Here is a 27,376-nt window from a genome sequence, read left to right on the forward strand (position 1 = left end):
CAGAACTATAGAAAATAAATTTCTGGTATTTAAGCCGCCCAGTCTGTGATACTTTGTGATGGCACCGGTAGCAGACTAGTACAGTAGCTAACACAGGGTACTTATTATGTGTCAAATACTGTCTTAAACACTTTAAATATTTTAACATATTTAATGTTCATAGCAACCCTATTTGTAGAAGGTAGTACAGCCCATGGCAGGGCAGCTATATCAGCTCCTTCATTTCCCCAGGGTTTGGAGTCTCTTCCACTTTCCAGCTTGTCCTCCTGTCCTTCACTGTCCCTGGGACCACATCCTTTAGATTCTCACCGGTCCCTCCCTCTCTCCTCAGGTGCCAGGCTCAGCAACCTGCCCTCATCACCTGCCAGTTGCCGACTCTATCTGTAACTAGCTCCTTACCTGGCTGGGTTGGTCTTCTGAATACTTGCCATTACTTGGTATGATGCTTTTTCAAAATAGAAAGAATCAATAATAATAATAACTGTTAGGGTCTACTGAGCATGTGCTCTTCAATGTCTGTTTATTCTGTTACAACTACCTTAACAAATAGGGACACATTATTATTCTCCTTTTAACTTTGCTTTCTAGAGAAGGAGGCTGGGACTCAAGGAGATGAGGTGAGTTTTCCCAGGTCTCACAGGAACAGGATTGAAGGAAGGAAGCTGTGTTTTCCAGGAGAAAAAAACTTACATAAAGGCTTTCTGTGAAAGACAGTTCCCGCTCCCTTTCAGTTGGCAAAGTCTGAAGTCCTAGGAAAGAGAGGTAAAGAATAGAAATATGAATGTGAGTGTGTGCGTATTTTGCTTCCCTCACTAAAGTTTTCACATTCTATATTAATAAGGGCAAGGTTTGCCTGTTTTGTTCTCTGCCATATCAGTGTCTATATTAGGTGCCTGCTACTGTGGGGCTCTAAAAAGTTGTTAGAGAAAGAACAGAAGAAAGGAAAGTAGAAGGCAGGAAGGAAAGAAGGAAGGTAGGAAGGAAGGAAGGAAGGAAAGAAAGAATGAAGGAAGAAAGGAAAAAAGGAAAGAAGGAAGGAAATGAAGGAAGGAAGGAAGGGGAAGGAGAAAGGGTGCAGGGGAAGGAAAAAACAAGGGATTGCTTTTCCCTCATGGGGGGCTTGAGCTGGTTGCTTCCAAAGCTACAAAGCTTTGGTCTTTACCCATAAAAAAATTTTGAAGTCACCCCATCCAGTTATGTTTCCCTACAGTTTAAACAAGAATTCTCATGCTCCACTAGCCACACGAGTGCCTTCAGGGGGAGTAGACACAGGTGGAGGGAGCTCCTTGAGACCAGCAGAGAAAACAGGATGGGGCACTGCCTCACTGAGTACCTGTGGGTGGAAGGCCATTGCCAACCACAGCTCTATAAAGGCTCCCTGGCCAGGGGACCTAGGGCAGGCAGTGGCTTCTACTCCTTCCTCCCGGGAAGGGCCAGGAAAATGGCCCTGGTCTTGGGGATTGTCAGCCTGCTGGGCTCTGTCTGCTTGGTGTCCGCCAATATCTTTGGTAAGTTCTAAGGCTGTGGAGCCAGGGGACTGGGGAGGGAGCTCCAGTGTCAGCCAGGCTCTGCAATGGGCCTTCAAACAGATGTAATCTAATTAAAATTTCCCCAATGCCCACATGTCAGTGATTTACTTTCCTTTTCAGATAAACAGGCAGATTTAGAGAGAGGCGAACTAAATTACTTGAGGTCACAGAGCTAGTGATTGGTGGAGCAGAGATGGGAAATGAGATTGATCTTCCTATTCAATTCTAGGTCCCCCTCACTCCACCATTTTGGCAAACTTCGCATTGACCTTGGGTTTTTAACCCCTTAGCTATTCCAAAGTCTATGTCATCCATGAGAGGTATTTTAGAAGTAGCCAGCAGGTAGTAGGAAAGGAAATCTACCTGTGGAGTGAAATAGTCCTAAATTCTGTCCTAGCCACTTACCCGTGTGACTTTGGGCAAAGTGCCAAGCTGCTGTTTCTTCATTTAAAAAGTAAACAACAACCTCATGGTGTGGTTGTGATTTCCAGGTAAGATTCTCTGTGTTATACGAGTCCTCAATGGAGAAGACGACATGTACATTATTAATTAATTTGTATTTCAATGTGTATCTAGAAGGTGCTACATCTGCAGGGCATGGCTTGATAGATTCAAGAACTTCCTTGTGGTGCTGTAACCTACTCCAAATAGCCTCATGGGAGCAGGGGTGGGGAATGTGGAGTCCCTGTGTTGATTTTGGAATCCTTCACTTGCCAGCGCTACGTGACTTTGATCAGATGACTTTCGCTGCCTGAGACTTGGCGCCTCATGAGTGACAAGGATATATTGCCTGTCACCTCTCAGGGGAATGCTGTGCGTTAAATCAGCTAATGTAACACTTGGAGAAAAGTGTGCCTAGCTGCCAGATTTTAAGATAGACTGTCACAGGTAATGGTGATGACCCTGGAAAAGCATCTGTGCTTATGAGAGGCCATCTCTGTTCCGGCAGCCCAGTCCATGCTCTTCTCTGATGAAATACTTCCTTTCCTAGAGTACCAGGTGGATGCCCAGCCCCTTCGTCCCTGTGAGCTGCAGAGGGAAAGGGCCTTTCTGAAGCGAGCAGACTATGTGCCCCAGTGCACAGAAGATGGCAGTTTCCAGTAAGGCTTATATCAGCAGCAAACTCTCAAGGTCCAAGATGCCATAAAGATTGTCTGGTGCCTCCCCGTCTCTTCCTGCGCTCTGTCCTACAACTCCTTTGTGCACATGATGCTTGGCCACTGCCATTTGGAGGTGCCTGCCTTTCAGGTCCCCAAGCTGATCAACACTGGCCAAGCTGACCAAGTGAACCCCAATCCATGCTTCATCCTCCCACTGCTCTCCCTTCTCTTCCTGCCATCACTTTTTCTGTGATGACTTGAATAAACCGCACGTGTTGGGGGGTGGGGCAGAGTTGCAGAGGGTGTCAAATGATCTGTGTTTTGGCACCTCTCCCTCCTCCAAGTATCCTCTTGAGAAGCTGGGGTGGTGGAAGGAGAGGCTGCCTTGACTTCCCAATCCACTTCTGCCTTCGGCCCTGTCCAGGACAGCTTTCTAGGCTGCCTCTGGGCTTACAGGTCACTGTCTCCTCATTGAGCTGCTCTCTGGAAGGTGTTTCTCCAGCTGCCCTAATGCAGTTGTGGGGCCTGAGACCCTCTCTATGGAGAGTGTGGTAATAATCTAGACAATCCTTCCTTGTGGAATAGACAGGAATCATTTGTAATGTGCAGGCAATTGAAATTTCCCCATGCTATTCCAGTCATTTTGAATAGGGGAACTCCATCAATATGACGGTGTTCTGGGACACATCTGCAAAACATCCCTCCTTGCTGCTATCTTCTGTACACCCTTAATATGCGTAACCTCCCAGGAGCATGCAGAGACACTGCTAGAGCAGTCCTTGCTTAAATTGCTGGGAATTCTGGAGCAGCAAGGAAGGCGTTAAGGAGGAAGTGTCACTTTCACCAGCCTTATTTATGTTCCCATCCCAATTCTCTTGTTCCAGCCTCTTGCAGTTTCAAACCTGGTCTGTCCTCAGGAGGCTTTGCATATGCTGTTCCCTTTACCTGGAACATCTTTTACCTTCTACACCCCCGACCATCCTGCAGGTCTCAGTTCAGCCATCATTTCTTTCCAGAAATGGTATCAACTCTATGGCCTGACCTGACCCCTCCCATGTGCTTCCCAATATACCAGGCCGGCCCCTGATCCCACTAACGTCCCACCCCCAGAGCCCCCAATCCTATCCACACAATGTGGGCACTGCCTTTACCCTCTACAGCCTCATAATGACTGAGGACACTTAGTGGATGTGGCTGAAGCCCTGCACTCCAGGGTGGGTCACTTGCTTTGGGGCTGGCAGGCTGGACAGGTGTTGAATGAATGGCTGGGGCAGGAGGCAGAGCAGGTGTTAGCCAGGCAGGAAAGTGGAGCCTTTCCTTTCCCAGGTCAGCCACCCCTCTCGCTTCCACTGTCCCCCTAATTTAAATGAACCAAAACCTGGAGGAACGGAAACGAAGAAGAGAAGTAGGCTGGGTGGGAGCCTGTGTGTGGCTTTGGGGGCCCGTTGCAGAGTCACCTGGTCTGCCTCTCCTCCCCAGGACTGTCCAGTGCCAGAATGACGGCCGCTCCTGCTGGTGTGTGGGTGCTGATGGCAGCGAAGTGCTGGGCAGCAGGCAGCCAGGACGGCCTGTGGCTTGTAAGTGGGGACAGGAGGGACCCTGCTGGGACAACTCATGTCCAGGAATGAGCACTGGGTTTGGGTAGATGACTGAGCGAGTCCTCCCTCTAGGCTGCTGGCTTCTCTGTGAAGAAGAATCATCCCTGCAAGTCAAGGAAGGCCCTCTGTGCTGCAGGGCCCCTGTGAAAATCCAGTAATTTGTTAAGCAATTATCCACCCAGTTGCTCCCATGCGCCAGGTACTCTGCCTGGTGCTGAGAAGACAGTGGTGAACAGACATCACTGTCCCCTGAAATCAGAAAATGACCATAAAAATACGAAGTGCCTTCTCACCTATGGTGTGAGGTGTTTCTAAAAATTTAAGACTTGGGTCAAAGCTATCCAGTTAAGATCATTATTATATTGAGTCATCAAAGAAACACAGTCCCCTTTTAAAACATGTCATAACCCTAAAACAACGGTCAATTTAAGCCAACCACCATAAAATGAGGAAACTGAGCCTAAAACAAAAACTCTGCTTTGATGGATTAAAAGCTCTGTTTGGGGCATTAGTTTTACGCATCCCGTGCGGCTGTTGTGGGGGCACACCTGTCTGATACTCTCCGGCTGCGTGAGCTTGGCTGGGTCAGGCGTCCTCACTGAGCTATGGCTCCTTACCTGTGACATGAGTATAGCATCTGCCTTGTACCATGTGGGGATTTAGAACACATGTAAACACTAGGCACTAGTGGTATTCAGTAGGGGGTGATCATTGCTAATGTCTTAGTCCATTTGTGTTGCTATAAAGGAATGCCTGAGGCTAGATAATTCATAAAGGAAAGAGGTGTATTTGGTTCACAGTTCTGTAGGCTGTGAAGGAAGCATGACCCTAGCTTCTGCTGCTGGCGAGGACCTCAGGCTGCTTCCATTCATGATGGAAGGGGAAGAGGAACCATCTATGCAGAGATCATGTGATGAGAGAAACCTTGAGAGACACAGGGTGGAGGTGCCAGGCTCTTTTTAATAATCAGCTCTTATGGACACTGATAGAGCTGAACTCACTCACTCTGAGGGAGGGCATTCATCTCTTCATGAGGGGTCCGCCTCCAGGACTCAAACATCTCCAACACTGGGGATCAGATGTCACCATGAGATTTGGAGGGGACACATGCTGAAACTGTGCAGCTAAGGTCACTAACCCTCATGCAGATTGGTGAACCACCAGCTCCCCAGGGCTACACAGTGAGCCTGGGGAGAAAACCGGACCCAGAAAAGCTCCGTTAATGCCAGGCCTGCACTCCGATGCCATCTCCCCTCCGCATTACCGGTGCTCTGGGGTACATGACTGATCGAGGTCACACCGGTGAGCTCTACCTGACCCAGTCCACGGGATACCAGCTAGGCCTGTGCTGCAGTTGCCACCGATCACTCAGTCCCTCTGGGGAGGGAGCATGAGTTTTCCTGGGCTCAGCCCCCTGGACATTTCCCCTTGGCCCTACTTAACACTGCTCCTTGTACCCACAGGTTTGTCATTTTGTCAGCTGCAGAAACAGCAGATCTTGCTGAGTGGCTACATTAACAGCACAGCCACCTCCTACCTCCCTCAGTGTCAGGATTCAGGGGACTACACGCCTGTCCAGTGTGATGTGCGGCAGGTGCAATGCTGGTGTGTGGACGCAGAGGGCATGGAGGTGTATGGGACCCGCCAGCTGGGGAGGCCAAGGCGATGTGAGTTTCACACCTGCACCCCTAGAGCACGGGAGGAGCTGCCGCTTTCCTCACTGTGAGCCAAAACATTTAGGGTTTCCTGCCAAAATGGGCAGAGAACCAGGCCCTCAGTAGGGAAGATAAAAGCTTTCAAGGGGAAGGTTTTATTATTCTCATATTTCCATAGGGTAGACAAGTCATATTTGCTGGTTGATCATTAGAAACATAAGCAGGATTTCAATAAATGTTGAGTCTCCTATTGCAGACCTAAGTCACTGTGTGGGTCTCTAACTGCCATGTATATAGTATAAGCACAGCCATGTGCTGCATATGGATGTTTTGGTCACCAATGGAGCACATACATGACAGTGGTCCCATAGGGTTATAATAGAAGTGAACAATTCCTATTGCCTAGTGACGTAATGATAACCTTGATCCTAATCTGAGTAGACCTAGACTATCGTGTGTGTTTATCTATTACTTTTTAACAAAAAAGTTTTAAAGTAAAACAAAAATTAAAAATAGGGAAAAGTTTATAGATTAAGTACATAAAGAAAGAAAATATTTTTGTACAGCTGTACCATGTGTTCATGTATTAAGCTAAGTGTTATCATAAAAGAATCAAAAGTTTTTTAAAATGAAAGATTTGTAAAGTAAAACTGAAGTAAGTCTACAGGAGTGTACAGGAATGTCCTAGGCTTTTGTGTTCACCCACTGACTCGCCCAGAGCAACTTCCAGTCCTGCAAGCTCCATTCATGGTAAGTGCCCCATGAAGGTGCCATGCAGGTATACTATTCTTTATTTATTTATTTATTTATTTTTGAGATGGAGTCTCACACTGTCACCAGGCTGGAGTGCGGTGGTGCAATCTTGGCTCACTGCAACCTCTGCCTACTGGGTTCAAGTGATTCTCCTGCCTCCGCCTCCTTTACAGGCACAAGCCACCATGCCCAGCGAATTTTTTTTTGTATTTTTAGTAGAGACAGTGTTTCACCATGTTGGCCAGGATGGTCTCAATCTCTTGATCTCATGATCCACCCACCTCAGCCTCCCAAAGTGCTAGGATTACAGGCGTGAGCTACCGCGCCCGGCCTATTCTTTTATACTGTATTTTTACCGTACCATTTCTATGCTCAGGTATGTTTAAATACACAAATACTCACCATTGTTTTACAGTTGCCTGTAGTATCCATTACAACAACACACTATACAGGTTTGTAGCCTATAAGCAACAGGCTAGCTCGTACAGCCCAGGTGTGCCGTGGGCAAACCATCTAGGTTTGCATAAGTGCAACTCTATGATGCTCACATAAAAATGAAACCGCCAAATGATGGTTTCTCAGAGCGCATCCCCATTGCTAAGGGACACATGACTGTATACGCTGCTCGACTGTAGAAACATGTGTCTACTTATACATAAGAATGTAATTTTTCTTCATGAAAATGTTTAGGTCCAAGGAGCTGTGAAATAAGAAATCGTCGTCTTCTCCACGGGGTGGGGGACAAGTCACCACCCCAGTGTTCTGCAGAGGGAGAGTTTATGCCTGTCCAGTGCAAATTTGTCAACACCACAGACATGATGATTTTTGATTTGGTCCACAACTACAACAGGTAAGGGGAGCCGACCTCCGTGCTGTGCCTGCCACTGGCCCGTTACCTGCCCAAGCACACCCTCACCTTGAGCTGGGGGCTTCCACGTGTCACACATGCCGCGTGGTAAAGAGTTAAGAGCTGCTTTATTCTCATGAGATGTGCTGGGCGTCTGAAGTGCCACAGGGTTTTTATCAAGGCAAACTGGCAACTGTTATTTAATGAAAAATATATGTGCCCTCTGGCCAATGAAATGTAAAACATCAGAATGTGAAGACATGTGGACTAGGGTGCCTACTGCATCGTTTTTCATTATAGCAGGAAACTGGGAACAAAGTGATCATCAGAAGGTGGTTGGCTGAATCAGTGTGAATCTGCCATAAATATTTATGCAGCCATTAAAAAGACTGCATTAGAGCTGCTAGAACATTTGACCTGGAGACGCTGCCACAGTATATTATAATAGTACAATACAAGATACAAAGCACAGATAATAAAATGTAATATGCTTTAATTTTTAAAGAACAGAGGAGCAAAAAGATCCTTTACACATGCTTATATGACTATACTATTAAGCAGGTCTCTGCATAGGTCTATGTGGGCACAGAGGGTAGGAGGTAGGTGCATGCAGTGAGTGGTTATCCTGGGCTGCTTCGGGGCGGGACCGCTCTGCAGAAGAAGGAGTAGGCAGGAAGGGGATCTGTAGAAAAAGAGAAAAGGCAGCACTTCCAACAGCACGGATATCATCATGTTTGTGAACTCTTGTAAACTGTGTGTATCTGTGCATTTACAAATAACTTTTAAAATGTTAGTAGTGAATATAAACAGAGAGATGCATTCTAGATCTTGACCCAAATAACCAGGCAGCTTCTGGTTATCCAAGGTGGCCCATTGTTTATTGTAAAAGCGTTCACACAGACCTCAGATGTAACTGAACCATTTGGAGTTAAAAAGAAATGTGAATACTTGTCTGCAAATGCTGATATGAATTCTCTTGGAGAACTTGAGCCTCTGTGTGGCTGGCTTCCAAAACAACCAGTTTCTTTCTGTGTGTGAGGAAGGAAATTCTCATGGGCTGTGCCAGGAGGCAGCTCAGACGAGCAGCCTGGGTGCAGAACTGTCCCATAGACAGAATTTGTTTGAACTGCATAATATTTTTAAAACTGGAAACTTCAATTAGGTTACACCCCATGAAATTTCTAGTTTTGTAGGTTAAAAAATAGTTGAACATGAGCAGTTTTATATGTTCAACCTAAAACACACAATTCTGAATTCCCGATTGTAAAGAACAAGGTAGGAGACTGCACACGTGCATTCACTGGTGGCCTCAAGACACTGGCTTTGCTGCTCTTTTTAGACCAAGGACCCACCCTTCTGTGCTCCAGGTCCCTCCGTGCTCTGGTGCCACACCCCTGACTTCCCCATCCTGCCTGGTCCTGTAGCATTTGCCTTTGTGACCTGCCTTCTGCCTCTGCCACTGCTTAGAACAGTGGCCTGGCCACTTACTCTCGCCGAGCCTCAGTGTTCCCATCCATCAAATGGAGGACAATGCCTTGCTCATTACCTCGTAGTGAAGATTTGATGAAGCCTCGTCTATGAAGCCACGGGTGCGAATTTACACTATAAATTACTATACTTCTGCAGGGCATTCTTAGGCATCAGCCAGCTTCAGCAAACGTAGCTTAGATTTTTCCCTTCCGGGCCTGGCCTACCTGTGGGCATATATAAATCTCAAATAGCCAATTTTATTGAATGTTCTTTGCTGCATACCAATGTGTTCTCAGTTCAAGATCACCTGAGTGCTTGCTATATACAGGGAACTTTATATCCTTTAACCTACCTGAATACATACAGAAATAATTAGATAATTACAGTCATTACTATACCAGTGATTACTGAAACATTAAGGAACATCGGGTGAGTTAAGGAACTCATCTTAGTAAACAGAGTAGGTGCTAGAACTGTCTGGCTCCTTTTAGTATCCCATAAACGTAGCTCATCTGTGTTCCCCTATAGTGCATGGCACAGAGCCTTGCACACAGCAGGTCTGCCATCAGTGCTCAAGGAATTGGTGAATGCATCCCAGACCCTGGCGGGTGCCACGTTCAGGTTGAGGCACAATTCACAGCTATTTCCACAAGAGGGCAGTCGAGTTAAATGCAAAAGTTCAGAACTAAGCATCCTTTGTTTAAATTTACTCCTGAAATGGGATCCTTTTCATTTTGTAAGCAAGCATGTCTCAGAGCAAATTCTGGTACCGAAAGGTCATGGGAAGGGTTGGGTGGTTGGTTACTGGAACTGCAGCTGTAATCAGGGATTTTCTGATACTTATGCGGACCTGGGCAGTTTTAGGCCCAAGGACTCCTCTGAGCACAGTGGAAGGAGCCTCGGAGGCCATAGAGAGGGCCTAAGCTTAGCAACTTGAGTTTCCAGGTAGAATATGAGACTGCCAGTGACGTTTGAATTTCAGATAGCAAAGAGTAATTTTTTTGCAGCGTAAGTATGTTTCAGTATTGCACCAAGCATTTTAAGCCTGGGGTGGGGGAAGGGTATGTCGTAATAACCATGGGACGTGGAGTTTTGAAAGAATGGAATGGGCAAGGGAAGAGCAGAGTGGGTGTGGGTGGGGGAGGCAGTCCTCCGAATTCGCAGGCTACTAGTCCAGGCAAGAGACAATGTTGACATGGAGCAAGTGTCCCAGAGGACGGCAGACACTTGATGGGATGAGACTAGAAGAATATTGACCAGATGGAATCCACAGAACTTGGCGAAGGAATCTACATGGAGGTGAGGGTGGGAGAGAGTCAAGAGCGACTCCTAAGTCTGGTTTCTGAATGGATGCTTGAGGATACATTTGGAAAGGAAAAGCCACAAGCTTTGTTTTGGGATATTGAATCTAAGGGGATTTCGTTGAAAAAATTCTAATGGAGAAGTGACGGAAGGCAGTTACTTACTTCCCTGGGGCCACCAGAAGGCTGGAAACCTGTGGGCAGCTCCTTGGCTGACCTGTTGCTGTGAGTTATTTATGTGCTGGGTAATGGTGTGCACTTGAATTTGGCCATGGTGTTTGCCCATTTGGAGTAGGTCCTTTTGCCCTTCGAGAAGGCCACCGCTTACTCTATCTGTTTGGCTGGGAAATTTTAAAGGACCACGTTGTAATGGAGAGCAAGCTACACTGGTCCTCCTGACTCATGCCCCATTTTTTATATTGCCCTAGCCCAACCATTAACTATGGACACGCATTGTGGCCAAGCAGATTATAAGTAAATGTCTTAAGAGCCTTCAAACAGGGTTAATGCCATTATCAAAGCCTTAATGATCTAATTGGCTTCTTCATTAACCTTTGTCCTTAATGGCTAAACACACTCAAACCTCTTAGCAACCAGTCTAACCTCAAATGCCTTAGCCATTTATGCTACCCAGATTGCCCAGTGGGAAGAAGGATCAGATGCATCTTAATATATGGTAAAGGAGCATTGTAATCAGAACATGGAAGGCATTGTATGGAGAAATCTCACAGGTGAACCACAAGATTATCCTCGCTGCAGACACCTGCGGTGATTGGCTATGCCTCAGGTGCTCTGCTAGGCAATGGCCCCTCTTTTTTTCTTTTTTTTGAGACAGAGTATCACTTTGTCACTCAGGCTGGATTGCAGTGGTGTGATCTCGGCTCACTACAACCTCCGCCTCCCAAGCTCAAGGGATTTTTCTGCCTCAGCCTCCTGAGTAGCTGAGATTATAGGCTTCTGCCACCCTGCCTGGCTAATTTTGTGTTTTTAGTAGAGATGGGGTTTCACTATGTTGGCCAGGCTGGTCTCGAACTCCTGACCTCAAGTGATCCCCCCACCTCGGCCTCCCAAAGTGCTGGGATTACAGGCGTGAGCCACCAAGCCCCGTACAGCCCCCCCTTTTTTAAGGAGCACCCTCCCTAGTGCAGGAGATAATCAAATACATGGCTCATTTGTTAGTGTTTAGACTTCTGAATGGACTGCCTGAGGGAGACGTTAGAGAATCTGACTGAACCTGAGGCAGGAATCGTACTTGCAAATGAACAAGACCGAATGCCCAGTGGAAACCAGAATTTCACATTCCTCTGAGCTTGGTTGTAATTTCTCTGTCTTCAGGTTGGCCATAATCTGAGCATAAAGTCAGAAATGCCACCCTTTTCCCCTCAGCTAGGATTTGCCTTCTTGAGGATTCTTCTATGGCCACCCTGAGATTTTACTTTTTATTCAAGGAAAGGCAAACATCGTTTTCCACTAGATTGTGGACACACAGGAAATTAGGAAGCTTCAGAGCTTGAACTCACTGGCGATTGCAGGGTAGGGCCCCTGAAGGACTGGGCTCTATTGGAGTCGTAGTCCAAAATATATATTATTTAAAAATTTTTAAGTACTGTGTAGATTTTGTCTTCTTTTTTTTTCTTCTGATATGACCAAAACAGGATAAAAGTGGAAATTAGAGGGAATTGTGAGGAAGGCAAAATAAAAGTAGAAAATCAGAATAAGGCAAGGCAAAAATTGGGCCACATCACCCATTCTACAAAGTCATAACAAACGTGGGGGCTGCATATTTGTCTCTGAGCTCCCTGTAACCACAGAAAAGAAAAAAATAGTCTTAAGTTATTTGGTTTCTGCCAAATAAAAATAAGAAGTTTCTCAGGGATTGCAATGTTTTCTTCCATTGAGGATGGAGGGAACTTCGTTCCTCGGGTCCTTATGAAGGGGAGAACACCGTATGCCACAGGGGACACAGGACTTGCTGTCCTGCTGCTAAAGGACCAGTGGTTTCCAAAGGCCGGTGCCTGTAAAAAATGTCTTCAGGTGCCGTATTTAGGAGGCTGCGAAGCTTGGGCCCTGGCCTTCTCTGCCAGACTTGTACCTCCCTTGGTGACTACCAATTTCTCAGTTTCCCTTGCTGCCCACATCTGTGGTCTCGTCTCCTACCTTGAAGTTGGAGGCATGTAAATGACCCTTCTAGATATGTTCTTCGCTCCTCTGTTGTCTCCTGGTCAAATCGCCATTTGTGGCTTTAGAATCCCACTCAAACACCTCTTTTGGGAGCATTCTTTGGCTCAGCTGGCTCAAGGCTAGGAATGGAGCCAAATTGTCCAGCTTTCACTGGGGCTTTGGGTTCGGTCTCAGTAGTTTGACTTCTGTCGGGTGACGTGGGGCAGGAGATCTAATAAGGAGGAGGTTGAAGGCATGACAGAGCCCTTGTTTCCTGATGACAGTAAATCGCTCATGACGGGCGCAGAAGCAACAGCTAAACAATCTTCATGGTGCTAATTATTATTTTGGAGGAGGAGCCAGAAGTTCACAGACGGTGATATTGTTTCAGAAATTAGGCACAGACATCAAATCGTATCAAATGGAATTGTGGGCACATGGGAAATTGGGAAGATTCAGAGCCCAAAATCACTAGTGATTGCAGGACAGGGCCCCCAAAGGACTGTGCTCCACTGGAGTGGTGGTCTTACCCTTTGGCCGCCTGGTATTGTCGGAGTGCATTGGAAATGAACTTGGGATTCTGGCCCCACGGTCTTGGCTAGATGATCTTGACACAGTCACATCACCACTCAGAATCCCAGTTTTCTCATTTGCGAAATGGAGATTTTAAAAGGGTTGTTGTGAGAATTAAATGACACAAAATATAGAGAGTGCTTGGTCTGATTGTTCATACATATCACCTGTGATTATTTTATGACTAGTAATTAATAGCAACAATCATATTAGCTCTTCTCACTACATACGGAATTGGCAAGAAGGGATTAAAGATGGCAGCACAGGGTGTCTGTCCTAAAGGTCATACGGGAACAGCCCTAGAGAGTTCAGATGGCAGTAGCTGGCCTTCGGGTGGCCTTACTGGGAGAGTGAGAGGACCCTCTCAGGAGCTGAAGCCAGGGTGATCTTCAATATGCAAGGAGCAGGAATATCAAGAGTGAGGTCCATGCAGAAAGCACTGGTAGGCCAGGTACTGGGCAGTTGATGAGACCAGAAACCCCCAGAGAGGGGATCTGAACATAAAGAGGTGGGATGAAGCTGGCTCAAAGAGCTCGGAGCTCATGTCTACCATGAGCCAGGACGTTGAAGTGGATTTAATTGACCGAGCATAGAACTAGAGGATTTAAACTTGTGCCTCATGCTGGAACGTGTTTCAGAAACTACCTCGGGCCAGCACTCACGTCATCAACATCTATGAGACGTCAGGAAGAGCAAGGTGCTGGGGATATGGAGCAGTGTCAGACAGAGTCACGTGCCTTGCAGGGTAGGGCATAGGACAGAAGCCAGGTGCAGCCATAAACACAATGAATAACACCAGTGGCAGAGATAGACAGTGTGTGCTGGGCAAGACCAGGGTTTGAACCCCAGTTCTTACCGCTAGTTCAAGATAGTGGCCCATACGCCTTACCTTCTTAATCCCTAAAAGGAGGATTAAAATATATCACTTTCCTTTTAGGACTGTTAGATGGATTAAATGAATCAACATGTATTAAAACATTTTGCAAGGGATGGGTGCGGCGGCTCACACCTATAAATCCCAGCAGTTTGGGAGGCCGAGGAGGGCAGATCACGTGAGGTTGGGAGTTCGAGGCCAGCCTAACCAACACAGAGAAACCCTGATTAGCTGAGCATGGTGGCGCACACCTGTAATTCCAGCTACTTGGGAGGCTGAGGCAGGAGAATCACTTGAACCTGGGAGACAGTTTGTGGTGAGCTGAGATCGGGCCATTGCACTCTAGCCTGGGTGACAAGAGCAAAACTCCATCTCAAAACAAAAGACAGACAAAAAAACATTTTGCAGATAGTCTTTTATAAAGTAGTGCTCAATAAATGAAAGTTATTATTATACTATTATTAGCATTTTTAAAATTGAATTATCCTAGGCTCTAATGAATGAACTTTTATTATATACCCCCATCTCCCTATCAGTGGCAACTAAGCAAAGTGAGGTTTTAATTTTTGTTATGCCACACACTTACTGTAACATTCTGTTTAACATCCATACACAGAATAATAGATTGACAGCATGAAAAAAAGTATTCATCATCCCATAGTGCATTTATAGCTTTTGTTTTGCATGTTAACTTCCATTCAAATTAACGAATAGTCAGTAACTTGAATGGAAATTCAAAGCCAGACTCTGAGCAATGACTACACCATACATTGCCTTCTAATAATGGTTCAGTTATACAGCTGTAATTGTAATACATGTGTATGGCATTTTATAGTCTAACCTTTTTACATAATGTTATACACACTCCCTTTTGGCTAGAGTTTATAAGCATTGTCCTTGATCATAGCATTTTATTATACTTAGGGGATTTACTATAATTTACTTTTTAATTTTCTGTTATTGGACCTTAAGATTGTTTTCAGTATTTTGCTAGAATAGGTTGCACAGCAATTGACTTATCAATGTCCAGACTTGCCTTTTCTAGTAATTTATTGTTTGGAGATAGATTTCCAAACATGGGTAGAAACACATAATGCTTGGACCTCATATACTAGTTATATAGTTATATAGGCATGAAAACAAATCTCTAAATGTTATAAAAGATGAACGGTTTCTCTCTGGCCGCTAAATCATTGCATAGGGGCAGAACTCCTCAATATGGCTTTTGATGCTTTGCCTTTCTATTACTTCAAAGACAGGGAACGCAGCTGATGAGCTCCTTAGGAAAACTGCCAGGCCAGACATGATTAGGAAATCTCTTTCCTCAATTTACAGAAAGAGATGGATGCCCTTGTTAGTGATGCTGTACTGATTTGTGTTTTTTTTCAGCTATGGGACTGGATAAATTTCCTTCTTAAGGATTTCCTGTGGTGGGAGCTGGCTTCTTTTCAAGCTCTTGAAAAGTTGTAAAGGGGCCTGGAGTCATTTGATCTCCCAAAATGAGATCATCTCCAATGTGCCATATGTTTGTAAAGCAGACTTGGCTTTTAGTCATGAGAGTTGTATTCCAGGAAAGGAACCAGTTAATGGGATCTTCCTTGACTGTTTTCACCTGGCCCAATGAGACAAACGCATGGGCATAAATTGGTCAAAGGCCGTAAGTGAGGAAAACGGCTAATTAGCAGCTGGCAGCTATGCACAACTTTATTTTACAAGGTCCAGCCAGGTTCCAGTCAGGTTAAACTAATTTGTAAAGAAAATGCATTTACTGCAGGAAGCATGAAGCAACTGTCATGAGATAAGAAAGTAGACATGCCTTTTCACTAGGTGTGGGCTTGGCCACGTTTATTTCTACAGGAAGAGCTTGTGATGACTTGCCTTTATGAAATGGTGACCATAATTCTCATTGTCTCCAAGGTTTCCAGATGCATTTGTGACCTTCAGTTCCTTCCAGAGCAGGTTCCCTGAGGTATCTGGGTATTGCTATTGTGCTGACAGCCAAGGGCGGGAACTGGCTGAGACAGGTGAGTAACACCCCTTAGGCCATCCGAAGGGAGGGAGTGTGATTCCCCAGGTGTGAGAGCCTGCATACCATTACTTGTAAAGCACAGCTAGAGTGACAGGCTGCTGTGGGCATGGAGGAGGACACAGCCTTAGCAAACTGTCATCTGCAGTATGGTGAATGAGGCTGCTCCTGGCCCACACAATGCCTTTGTGCACACTGGAAAGAAGTGCCCCGCTCTGGGCAGACGCAGCTCCAAAACTGACGAGTGGAACACAGGGTGGATTGAATCTCTCATTCTGTAGGCACTGCTCCTTTGTTCTGTGAACAACCTGCATAACCACCCACAGCAGGCCTGACTTTGGAAACTGTTAAAGTGTTGTTCAGACTGATTGCCTAATGATGCTGGTGAAGGCTCTCTCTCACTATGTTTGCACAGCAAGGTCAGGGCTTCCTTTCCGAATGAGACCGTCCCTGAAAGTCTCGCTGTCTTTGTTCAGGTTTGGAGTTGTTACTGGATGAAATTTATGACACTATTTTCGCTGGCCTGGACCTTGCTTCCACCTTCACCGACACCACCCTGTACCGGATCCTGCAGAGACGGTTCCTCGCGGTTCAGTCCGTCATCTCTGGCAGATTCCGATGTAAGTCATAAGCTGCCCAGTGTGCGTGTTTCCACTAGGGGGCGCCCTTTGGGCTTCAACGTCGCTGCGGTCCGCGTGGCTGTTCCACCAACGTGAGGGCAGAGATGAGAAGAGCCCTGACAGCAGGCGGCAGTGCATGCTGGGAAGACACCTCGCGCTGCTGACACTGTCTCCTCCTTTACCGCGTGGATTTCTTCTAGGCCCCACGAAATGTGAAGTGGAGCGGTTCACAGCAACCAGCTTTGGTCACGCCTACGTTCCAAGCTGCCGCCGAAATGGAGACTATCAGGCAGTGCAGTGCCAGACGGAAGGGCCCTGCTGGTGTGCGGACGCCCGGGGGAAGGAAATCCACGGAACCCGGCAGCACGGGGAGCCGCCATCTTGTGGTGGGTTTCCTCTGGGGGCTTCTTGTGGGCTCCTCGGATCATGTTACTTTAGCTGTTCTCCAGACCAACCTCTCTGGACCCCATTAATTCAACTGCCTTCTGGTGTGCCCCACTGGCCCTTCAAGCTCAACCTGACTGAAAACCAGGTTACCATCATTCACTTCCCACATGTTTCTCATCTTCTCTCAGACCTGGTTGCTTTTTCAGGGAGCTCAGGGAATATTAGGAGGCTCACAGGTGAAGAAAAATAAATGTGCCACGAGACAGGAGCATGCACGTAGCTACAGGAGCACGGTGGGGTGGGCATTCCATCTTGCAGCAGGTATGGGAGGGAGGCATTTAGGAAGGCTGCATGGAAGAGGCTACACTTAATCAGAATCTTCCAAGGTGTTTCCTGAAGGAGGGGAGTAAGGAGAGGTGTTCTCCGTATAGAGAACAGAAGAAGCGGAATTGGAAGGACAGAATAACAGACTTTGAAATGCTCATGATCATCTAATCTGCAAGTAGGGTAGAGAAAAAAATTGCTGGAGTATGAACAGGGTGGTGCTCCGGACTCTGGAGAAAGGCAGGGGTAAGACAATGAGGTCTTTGTTATCCTAACAAAGGCTTGGGGTCTTAACCGGAGGTCAGGTGACGACAGTGAAAGATTTTAAGTTGGACAATGTCATCGTGGGTTTTGCGTGTAAGACAAAGAAATTCTGGAGGAGAGACTCAAAGGAGCAGTCCTCCAGAGGCCGTGGGGCTAATTAGAAGGTCATTGCCATGTTCCAAACAGAGATGATGAGGTCTATATTAGCTTTCTAGGGCTATGGTAATAAATCACCACAAAGTGAACATCTGAGAACAACTGAAATGTATTGTCTCTGTTCTGGAGGCTGGAAACTGAAAATCAGGGTGTCAGTGGGGCCGTGCTCCATCTGAAAGCTCTAGGGGAGGATCCTTTCTTGCCTCTTCCTAGGTTTTGGTGGCTGCCCGCAATCTGTGCTTTCTTTGGTTTGGGGCAGCATGACTGCAGTCTTTGCCTCCATTACCACATGGCCGTCTTCCCTCTGTCTGTGCAACTTCTCTTCTTATAAGGAGACCCAATCATGTTGGGTTAAGGCTCCACCTGATCCAGTCAGCCATCCTCTTAACTACAGTAATCCCATCTACAATGACCCTTCTGCTAAATAAGCTCGTGTTCTGTAATTCTGGGAAGAGCATGAATTTGAGGGACACTATTCAACCAAGTATGGGAATCAACACTAAAGCAGAAACAATGGGAGACAGTGAGAACTCTTATTAGGCATTCCAGTGAAGACCCAATTTTCTCTTCCCAGTGAAATTTTGAAGGATGTTACCATGAGGAAGGGAAGAACCAAGAGCACTCCTAGGCTTCCAGCTTGGGGAAGCTGGGTAGATTTTAAAAGATTTGGAATTGTGATACACCAAAGCAGGGTTTTTATAGCATCAATATGTATGTTAGCATTCGTTCAATAATTCCCGTTAAATCATTCCATTTCTCCAACTTAACCTTTTGAATATTCTTGACGGCGTGTGGTCATATTCTATCTGCTAAGTGTGAGAATGTCAAAAAAGAAAATTTGGAGATAGTTTCTTGAAGGTATTTGCAATCACATTTCATTTCTACTAAAACCTAGAGAATGGTGTGCCCTCCAACTTCCAGGTGGAAAGGAAGAACTATGATTTGCCAAATTAAAGTCCAGAAATGGCTCTATCAAATGCATAGATGGATCGTATATTTTCATTTTTTCTCTCTGGTGTATCAGGTCCTTTTCTGAGGAAAAAAAATGCCACATAGAAACAGTAATTGAATTTCCTCGCTTTGGTAACACTACATAACAAATGACTGGAAGGGGTAACCTCTTAATTTGGAGGAAGAGTAAGCAAGGCAGTAAATTTAATTTCTGCCATACCTTCCTGTAATATCCATTAAAAGAGGCCGTGGCCTCTCTGAGGGATGTTATGTGCTCCGATGCTGCCAGTCTCTCCCCACTTGCACCACATTTTCCAGTTCTTTCTCCGTTGCCTGGTTACAGAAGGAAATTGGGTGACTTTCTTCTTGGCATTTGTGTGAATCAAGAGGAAAAAATTATTTTAAAAGTTGGGGGTGGGGCAGGTGGTTAAAAGGTCTTCTCAGAGTTATGATTTTATGGAGAAAAGTGGAGCTTACTTATATCCACCTATGTAACTGAGACAGCCACTTGGTGTTTGAATTTTATATATTTTTTTCTCTTAATCTGGGTAGAGTCAGCCTAGGATGTTCAGATAGAGTGATTTGGTCATGCAAAGAGTTGGCTGAGTTGATCACTGTTAAATTAGTAATTTCTAGGAAAGGTCAAGGAGCCCAGAAGAATGTTCTATGTGTGTACTCTGGGTGGGCATTATTGTTTTATATTATAGGAAGTATTATATTTCCTATGTTATATACTGCAATGTGGGAAAATATTTCTTATTATAGGAGCCATTAACAGCATTTCAGTTATGGTTCTTGCCCTCAAAGAGACCATAGCTAGCCTAGACAAGACTACCCCCAAAGAGGAATTAGCCACATTAAAAGCACTTAGTGAAGCATTAAAGTCTATTGAGAATTCCAAGGACAGGATGCCACAACAAATCACTGCAAATCAGGTGGTTTAAAACAACAGGAATTTGTTCTCTCATAGTTCTGGAGGCCAGAAGTCTGAAATCAAGGTGTGGTCAGGGCCATGCTCTCTCTGAAGATTCTAAGGCAGAATTCTTCCTTGCCCCTTCCTACTTTCCGGTGGTTGCTGGCAATCCCTGGTGTCCTTGGCTTGTGGCTGCCTCCCTCCAATCCGTTCCTCCATCATCACACAGCCTTCTTCCCTGTGTGCATCTTTGTGTCTTCACATGCCCTTCTTATAAGGACACCAGTCACTGCATTTAGAGCCCACTCTAATCCGGTATCATCTTAACTTGGTGACATCTGCAAAGACCCTATTTCTAAATCACATTCTGAGGTGCCCGTAAATGTGAATGTCATGTCTGTGGGTGAGGGGGACAACATTCACCCGAGTTCACTTGGCAAATGAGGTCAGATTTTCAGAAAGTGGGCCAGTATTTACGAGACTTGCCTTAGAAGGGATCAGCCTCTAGTGAGAGCTGTGGGTGTGGTCTTGCCAACTGGAACAGTCACTCCCCCAAAATGGCCCCACAGAGGCAGTTCAGTGGAAAGGAAAAAAATAGAAGGACACAGAGAAGAAAGTGGTTTCAAACGCAGCTGTCTTTGATGGGATGTTCTGGCACCTTACTACCTGAAAGATCTGAGGGGCTGTCTCAGGATTGCTTGTGACCTTAAAAACTTTTCTCCTATTTCACTTTGTCTCCTGCAGCTGAAGGCCAATCTTGTGCCTCCAAAAGACAGCAGGCCTTGTCCAGACTCTACTTTGGGACCTCAGGCTACTTCAGCCAGCACGACCTGTTCTCCCGGGTGGATGGACTGGCCTCTCCGAGAGTAGCCAGATTTGCCACACCCTGCCCACCTACGATCAAGGAGCTCTTTGTGGACTCTGGGCTCCTCCGCCCAATGGTGGAGGGACAGAGCCAACAGTTTTCTGTCTCAGAAAGTCTCCTCAAAGAAGCCATCCGTGCGATTTTTCCCTCCCGAGAGCTGGCTCGTCTTGCTCTTCAGTTTACCACCAACCCAAAGAGACTCCAGCAAAACCTTTTTGGAGGGAAATTTTTGGTGAATGTTGGCCAGTTTAACTTGTCTGGAGCCCTTGGCACAAGAGGCACATTTAACTTCAGTCAGTTTTTCCAGCAACTTGGTCTTGCAAGCTTCTCAAATGGAGGGAGACTAGAAGATTTGGCCAAGCCACTCTCTGTGGGATTAGGTTCAAATTCTTCTACAGAAACTCCTGAAGCCTCTAAGAAGGATGTTGCTATGAATAAGCCAACTGTGGGCAGCTTTGGCTTTGAAATTAACCTACAAGAGAACCAAAATGCCCTCAAATTCCTTGCTTCTCTCCTGGAGCTTCCAGAATTCCTTCTCTTCTTGCAGCACGCTGTCTCTGTGCCAGAAGATGTGGCAAGAGATTTAGGTGAGGTGATGGAAATAGTGCTCAGCTCCCAGACCTGTGAGCAGATACCTGAAAGGCTATTTGTCCCATCATGCATGGCAGAAGGAAGCTATGAGGCCGTCCAGTGCTTCGCAGGAGAGTGCTGGTGTGTGGATTCCTGGGGCAAAGAGCTTCCAGGCTCAAGAGTCAGAAGTGGACAACCGAGGTGCCCCACAGACTGTGAAAAGCAAAGGGCTCGCATGCAAAGCCTCATGGACAGCCAGCCTGCTGGTTCCAGCCTGTTTGTCCCTGCTTGTACTAGTGAGGGACATTTCCTGCCTGTCCAATGCTTCAAAGCAGAATGCTACTGTGTTGACGCTGAAGGTCAGGCTATTCCTGGAACTCAAAGTGCCATGGGGAAGCCCAAGAAATGTAAGTCTGTTGGGTATTCAATCTGTAGATTCCCCAAGTCTCTCTTTAGGCCCTGGCCCAATCCAGTACAGTCATAGAAATCCAATCCTGGCCAATGCCTGCACTTCAGTTAAGGACAAAATTGACTGCTTATCTTAAAAATTATTCAGGAATGCCTAGATAATGTTCATCAAACCCAGGAGTAAATAGGGAGATTTGTTTGGCCTTAAAGAACTGCCGCACACATTTCTGCAGTGCTGATCACCAACTGATGTCAATGGTGCTGATTTAGTCATGGGACAATGCCTATGTAGATGTTATTTGCATATTTAAGCTTCATGGGATTTCTATGGCTACATAGGGGTTTAGATGGAGTTTGGACAATTAAGTGGTTTTATCTTGGTCTTTCCAGCTTATTAAGTTTCTTAAACTGAAACACCTGCTCATCATTTCTCCCCAGGCCCCACACCTTGTCAATTACAGGCTGAGCAAGCTTTCCTCAGGACGGTGCAGGCCCTGCTCTCTAACTCCAGCATGCTACCCACCCTTCCCGACACCTACATCCCACAGTGCCGTGCTGACGGGTGGTGGAGACGAGTGCAATGCGATGGGCCCCCCGAGCAGGTCTTCCAGTGGTACCAACAATGGGAGGCTCAGAACAAGGGCCAGGAGCTGACGCCTGCCGAGTTGCTAGTGAAGATCATGAACTACAGAGAAGCAGCTTCTGGAAACTTCAGTCTCTTTATTCAAAGTCTGTATGAGGCTGGCAAGCAAGGTGTCTTTCCGGTGCTGTCACAATACCCTTCTCTGCAAGATGTCCCACTCGCAGCACTGGAAGGGAACCGTCCCCAGCCCAGGGAGAACGTCCTCCTGGAGCCCTACCTCTTCTGGCAGATCCTAAATGGCCAACTCAGCCGATACCCGGGACCCTACTCAGACTTCAGCACTCCTCTTGCACACTTCGACCTTCGGAACTGCTGGTGTGTGGATGAGGCTGGCCAAGAGCTGGAAGGAACGCTAACTGAGCCAAGCAAGCTCCCAACATGTGAGCTAACACATATGAAGTGCTGAATGTGTGTGTGTGTGTGTGTGTTTAATATTTTTTTTTTAAAAAGGATGTCTAGTGGGAGGGTATTAAATGTCAAAGCTGGACTGGAGTTTAGAGATGGCTGAGAAAACCAAGGCTCACAGAGGGAAGGGACTTCCCTGCATCCTCACAGTCAGGCGTTGGCAAGATTGATGCAGTATATTTTAAAACTTTCATATAATTGATTACTTAAATCAGTGTCTTAGATTTTTACTGGATGTCTTCTGTGTGCAAAGCATCTTCATCTTAGAGCTGATGAATGCTGTAAATGTGGAGATGACCTGGCCCTTATCCCTCTATGGTTAATGTTTAGTAATCTCTCCTATGTTAGGTGCACCTTTTAATTGACCATTGAGTATTACAGTGATCCTGCTACTTGCATAGAATGCTGCTACATGCGGAGACCTCAGGAGAGTGCCACCTGAAGTGTCTTTAACTGATTTGGAAGGATTTAACTAAGGGACTGATTGGAGAGCTGTTAACTGAGATCTATACGTTCAGCTCCGTGGCAGGTCAATTTATGGGAAAGTTGAGCCATAAATAGAATGAAGCTGACACCGAGTTTCAGTTAAAATGCCTTATCTCCCGTAGCCGTGCCAGCAGCTTGACAGAAGAACCAGACAGGTTGAACTCTGTTATTACCAAATCAGAATACCTCTAACCAGCCATTGCTAATATAGGTGAGATGATAGCCATTCTAAGAAAGCTCTCAATTCATTCTCTGCAATGTTAAACATTGTCTGGACCTTTCTCAATAGCGTTAAAATCCATTAAGCTATTTTGATATTAGCCAAAGTTTAGGCTTCGGTGACAGCAGAGTTTTAGAATGTCGGGTGAAAGTGAGGAGAACAGTAATACCCTTGGCATTTTGAACAGTTTAGAGATGGCAATGCAAGGACTCTCCATTCAAATGTCAAGTTCTAGCAATGCAACCCTCAAGGTTAGCACCTTGATCTTGGCCTGACTGTTAAATAAGAAGTCTTATTTATTTTTGTGGTATTTGTAGAGTCATACTCCATACCAGTACTCGGGTCTCTTACATGGGGACAGTCCCATAATTTTAAATTATCTAAGATTAAATTTGCTCCTATTTGTATGCAATTTTAGAAGCCTCGGTTGTTGATATCAAAAGTACCTAGTAACTTTATTTTATTTTATTTTGAGGTGGAGTTTCGCTCTTGTTGCCCAGGCTGGAGTGCAATGGCGTGATTTCTGCTCACTGAAACCACTGCCTCCCAGGTCCAAGCGATTCTCCTGCCTCAGCCTCCTGAATAATGGGGACTACAGGCCCCTGCCACCACATCCAGCTAATTTTTTGTATTTTTAGTGGAGGTAGGGGTTTCACCATGTTGGCCAGGCTGGTCTTGAACTCCTGACCTCAGGTGATCTGCCTGACTCGGCCTCCCAAAGTGCTGGGATTACTTTAGTGACTATCTTACTTTAGTCTGGGTGCTGGGTAGAATGTTAGAACTAGACTTTTTTCATTGAGTAACAGAAGACTGGATATAAGATCATCCATTAGGGAGAAAATGTTAGAACTTCCTTCTCTCTTCAGTATTTTCTGCCTTCCTTTGACGTTTCTATTAATATTTTCATTTTTGTAATTAAATATTAACAGCTGAAACAGTTAAAAATCCACATGTAGTATATTATTTTAGTAGTATATGTATATACCTTATAACGAAATACTCATTTTGGGGGTGGGGGAAGAGGTTGCATATTCAAACTGTTTTGTTGGTAAGGGCATGCTATTGAAAGGGATCCGGCAGCACTGGCATTCACCTTGGAAACTCATTGAAGATTCAGGATCTCAGACCCCACCTATTGAATCAAAACTTGCATAGCTAGAATATTCCCAGGGGAATTGAATGCAGCCAAAAGCTTGAGGAGGACTGGCCTGGGGGACAGAACAGTAGTTGCCTTCTACCGTGGTTCGACCATTTACTGCTCCATGACCTGAGAGAGGCTAACACTTTTGAGTCTTAGTGTCATCTGTAAAATCTGATGGAGTTCCAATACATAACTGCCTCAAAGGCTTGTTGGAAGAATTGCAAAAGGTAATAGATGTAAAGTGGCACAGAGGGAGTACTCATTAAGTGATAGCTGGATTAATACAATTGATAGTGAGTGATGAAGGGACCGATAACTTCCTACATGCATGCTCAGGTGAGGACTCAGGCCTCTAGGAGTTTGAGTCTGCATTGCTATCTCTGGCCTGTTTGAAATTTTGCTTTCTTCATTTAATATGCATTTATGAACTGCCTACTGTGTGCACTGTACTGTATGATGGAGAGACTGTCATGTGAAGGATGATGTCTGCCCTGAGAAGCTTGGAGACCAGTGGGGAAATCAAAGATGTTATCAGGAATGTAATAAATGGCAGTGATGGAACAGAGATGTGTACACAGAAAATGCGGTAGAGAGTGCTCAGAGAAAGGGGGTACTAACTCATTGAAGATTGGGTAAAGATTGGCTTGACCCCAGCTACAGGGATGAATCTTAAGAGGTATTTGTCCACTCAAGATGTGGCAGGTCCTTTGTGACAGAAGAAATAGCATGCACAGAGTGAATGCCATGGGTGAGGGGGAATAATATTGATGTAGGAGGGGAGACGGCGCAGGAGGGAATGAAAGAACAAGAGGTGGAAATAAGTTGAGGACAGATTGTTACTTTGTTGAGACAGAGTCTTGCTCTGTTGCCTGTGTTGGAGTGCAGTGGTACAATCTCAGTTCACTGCAACCTTGACTTCCCAGGCTCAAGTGATCCTTCCATCTCAGCCTCCCAAGTAGCAAGAACTACAGTCATGTACCATCATGCCTGGCTAATTTTTGCGTTTCTTGTAGAGACGGGGTTTTACCATGTTGCCCAGGCTGGTCTTGAACTCCTGGGCTGAAGTTACCTGTCTGCTTCGGCCTCCCAAAGTACTAGGATTACAGGCGTGAGTCACTGCACCCAGCTGGGGACAGATTTTACAAGATCTTCTGTGCCCAGTTATAGATTTTCACTTTATCCTGAAAGAAATGGAGAGCAAGCAGAGGTTTTTAAATGTGAGGATTTGCTTCAGAGATTCAAAATCCCTAGGATTAATAGAATAATTTATTTGATAACATACTTTTTTTTTATTCTTTTTTTTCCCCATTTATTTATTTTATTGCATTTTAGGTTTTGGGGTACATGTGAAGAACATGCAAAATTGTTGCATAGCAACACAAGTGGCAGTGTAATTTGCTGCCTTCCTCCCCATCACCTACATCTGGCATTTCTCCCCTTGCTATCTCTCCCCAGCTTCCCACCCCCCACCGTCCCTCCCCTATTTCCCCCCAACTGATCCCAGTGTATAGTGCTCCCCTCCCTGTGTCCATGTGTTCTCATTGTTCAACAATACCCGCCTATGAGTGAGAACATGCGGTATTTGATCTTCTGCTCTTCTGTCAGTTTGCTGAGAATGATGGTTTCCAGGTTCATCCATGTCCGTACAAAGGACCCAAACTCATCGTTTTTGATGGCTGCATAATATTCCATGGTGTATATGTGCCACATTTTCCCTATCCTTTTGAACAAGAAATCAATATCTTCAAATTCTAGAAGTCAGAATTTTCTGTTGATCCCATGCTCTCAAAAGAATCCAGTGACACCTCCACTGTTGAATTCACCATGTGATGGTTGAAGTAAATATGGTGAGGGTGGATTTTACTAAGTGACAATGCCAAGGATAGCATGTGCCAGATGCTGTGCCAAGCACTTCAACTGCAGCACTCCGAAGGCTCATTACAAAAGCCCATGGAGTAGATGCTCCAATTTTTCTTATTGCACAGATCAGGAGGCTGAAGCTCAGAGAAGTTAAGTGCGTTATCCATGGTTGTACAACTAATCAATGACCCAACAATTGAACCCAAAGGTCTTTGAGCACCACACTCTTTCCTCTTCACAGGAATAACTCTCTACTAACCTACAGTGCCTCCCTTCAACTTTTGATATCCATCCATCCAACCATCCATCCATCCATCCATCATCTGTCCATCCTTCATTAGAGACAGCTAGTCAAGATCATATCCTGAGAGTGAGAATATCTAGATTGAAATTCTGAATCAGCTACTTGCTAGCTGGGAGTTCATTTAAGTTATATGACTTCTCCATGCCTCAGTTTCTCATCTGTAACATAAGAATACGTTATTGGGCTGTTGCAGAGATTAGACTGTCTGTGTGTATATGCATAGAATGATGTGCAGCACGGAGCGCGTGTTAGTTATTACTCATCTTGTGCTGTGCGCCCTCCACAAATGGTGACTGACTGAGAGTGTGGAGGCAAAACAAGGAACATTCCAGCTTGTGGAAAAAGCTGCTGCCAAGAAAACAGCTGAGGAAAAAATGCACACGTGCGTGTGTGTGTAGTGTGTAGTGTGTAGTGTGTGTATGTGTGTGGTGTGATGTGTGTGTTTATGTGTGTGGTGTGTGTTTATAGGATGTGTTTCTATATGTGTGTATGGTGTGTGCATTTATGGGTGTGGTATGTGCATATGTGTGTGGTGTGTGTGTACTATGTGGTGTGCATGTGTGTGTGGTGTGTGTGTAATGTATGTGGTGTGTGTGTGTGTGTGGGTGGTATGTGGCATATATGTGTATGTGGTGTGTGTGTATGATGTGTGTGATGTGTCTGTGTGTGTATGGGTGTATTTGTGTGGTGGATGTGTGGAGGGTGTGTGTGTATGTGTGGTGTGTGTTTGTGTGGGGGGTATGTGTGTGGTGTGTATTTGTGTAGGTGCATGAGTGGTATTTGTGTAAGTGCATGTGTGGTGTGTGTGGTAGGGATGTGGTGTGTATGTATGTGGTTTGTATGTGTGGTGTGTACATGTATAGTGTGTAGTATGTATATATGTGTATGTGTATATGTATATGTGTGATGTGTATGTATATGTGCAGTATGTGATCTGTATTTGTGTACTGTGTGTGTGGTGTGTGTGGTGTGT

At 45.5% G+C, this 27,376-nt stretch overlaps 1 protein-coding gene and 1 long non-coding RNA gene across 5 annotated transcripts in view; one reads left to right on the forward strand and one right to left on the reverse strand.

Annotated features, from left to right (window-relative positions):
* Positions 1-232: 232 nt before the first annotated feature.
* LOC116534009 lies at positions 233-10,653 on the reverse strand. The gene is made up of 3 exons (XR_004261551.1): positions 10,122-10,653; positions 5,671-5,677; positions 233-243 (listed from the first exon to the last, which is right to left on the reverse strand). It is a non-coding gene; the product is annotated as an uncharacterized LOC116534009 (long non-coding RNA).
* TG (thyroglobulin) overlaps positions 1,386-27,376 on the forward strand; it is a 272,807-nt gene continuing 246,816 nt past the window's right edge. For 2 of the 4 annotated variants that reach the window (XM_032253934.1, XM_032253944.1), the window contains exons 1-10: positions 1,398-1,508; positions 2,521-2,629; positions 4,109-4,206; positions 5,691-5,894; positions 7,326-7,485; positions 15,778-15,884; positions 16,363-16,506; positions 16,707-16,892; positions 20,246-21,343; positions 21,783-22,367. In XM_032253934.1, coding sequence (XP_032109825.1) covers positions 1,442-1,508; positions 2,521-2,629; positions 4,109-4,206; positions 5,691-5,894; positions 7,326-7,485; positions 15,778-15,884; positions 16,363-16,506; positions 16,707-16,892; positions 20,246-21,343; positions 21,783-22,367 — 2,758 coding nt within the window. In that variant the 5' untranslated portion in view covers positions 1,398-1,441. Of the gene's footprint in view, positions 1,509-2,520; positions 2,630-4,108; positions 4,207-5,690; positions 5,895-7,325; positions 7,486-15,777; positions 15,885-16,362; positions 16,507-16,706; positions 16,893-20,245; positions 21,344-21,782; positions 22,368-27,376 lie in introns of all 4 variants that reach the window. The other 2 variants (XM_032253958.1, XM_032253951.1) reach the window with 2 other exon arrangements.

This window comes from Sapajus apella, unplaced genomic scaffold (genome assembly GCF_009761245.1).
Source record: "Sapajus apella isolate SASKATOON/1434 unplaced genomic scaffold, GSC_monkey_1.0 scaffold3, whole genome shotgun sequence".
NCBI classification, from domain to species: domain Eukaryota; kingdom Metazoa; phylum Chordata; class Mammalia; order Primates; family Cebidae; genus Sapajus; species Sapajus apella.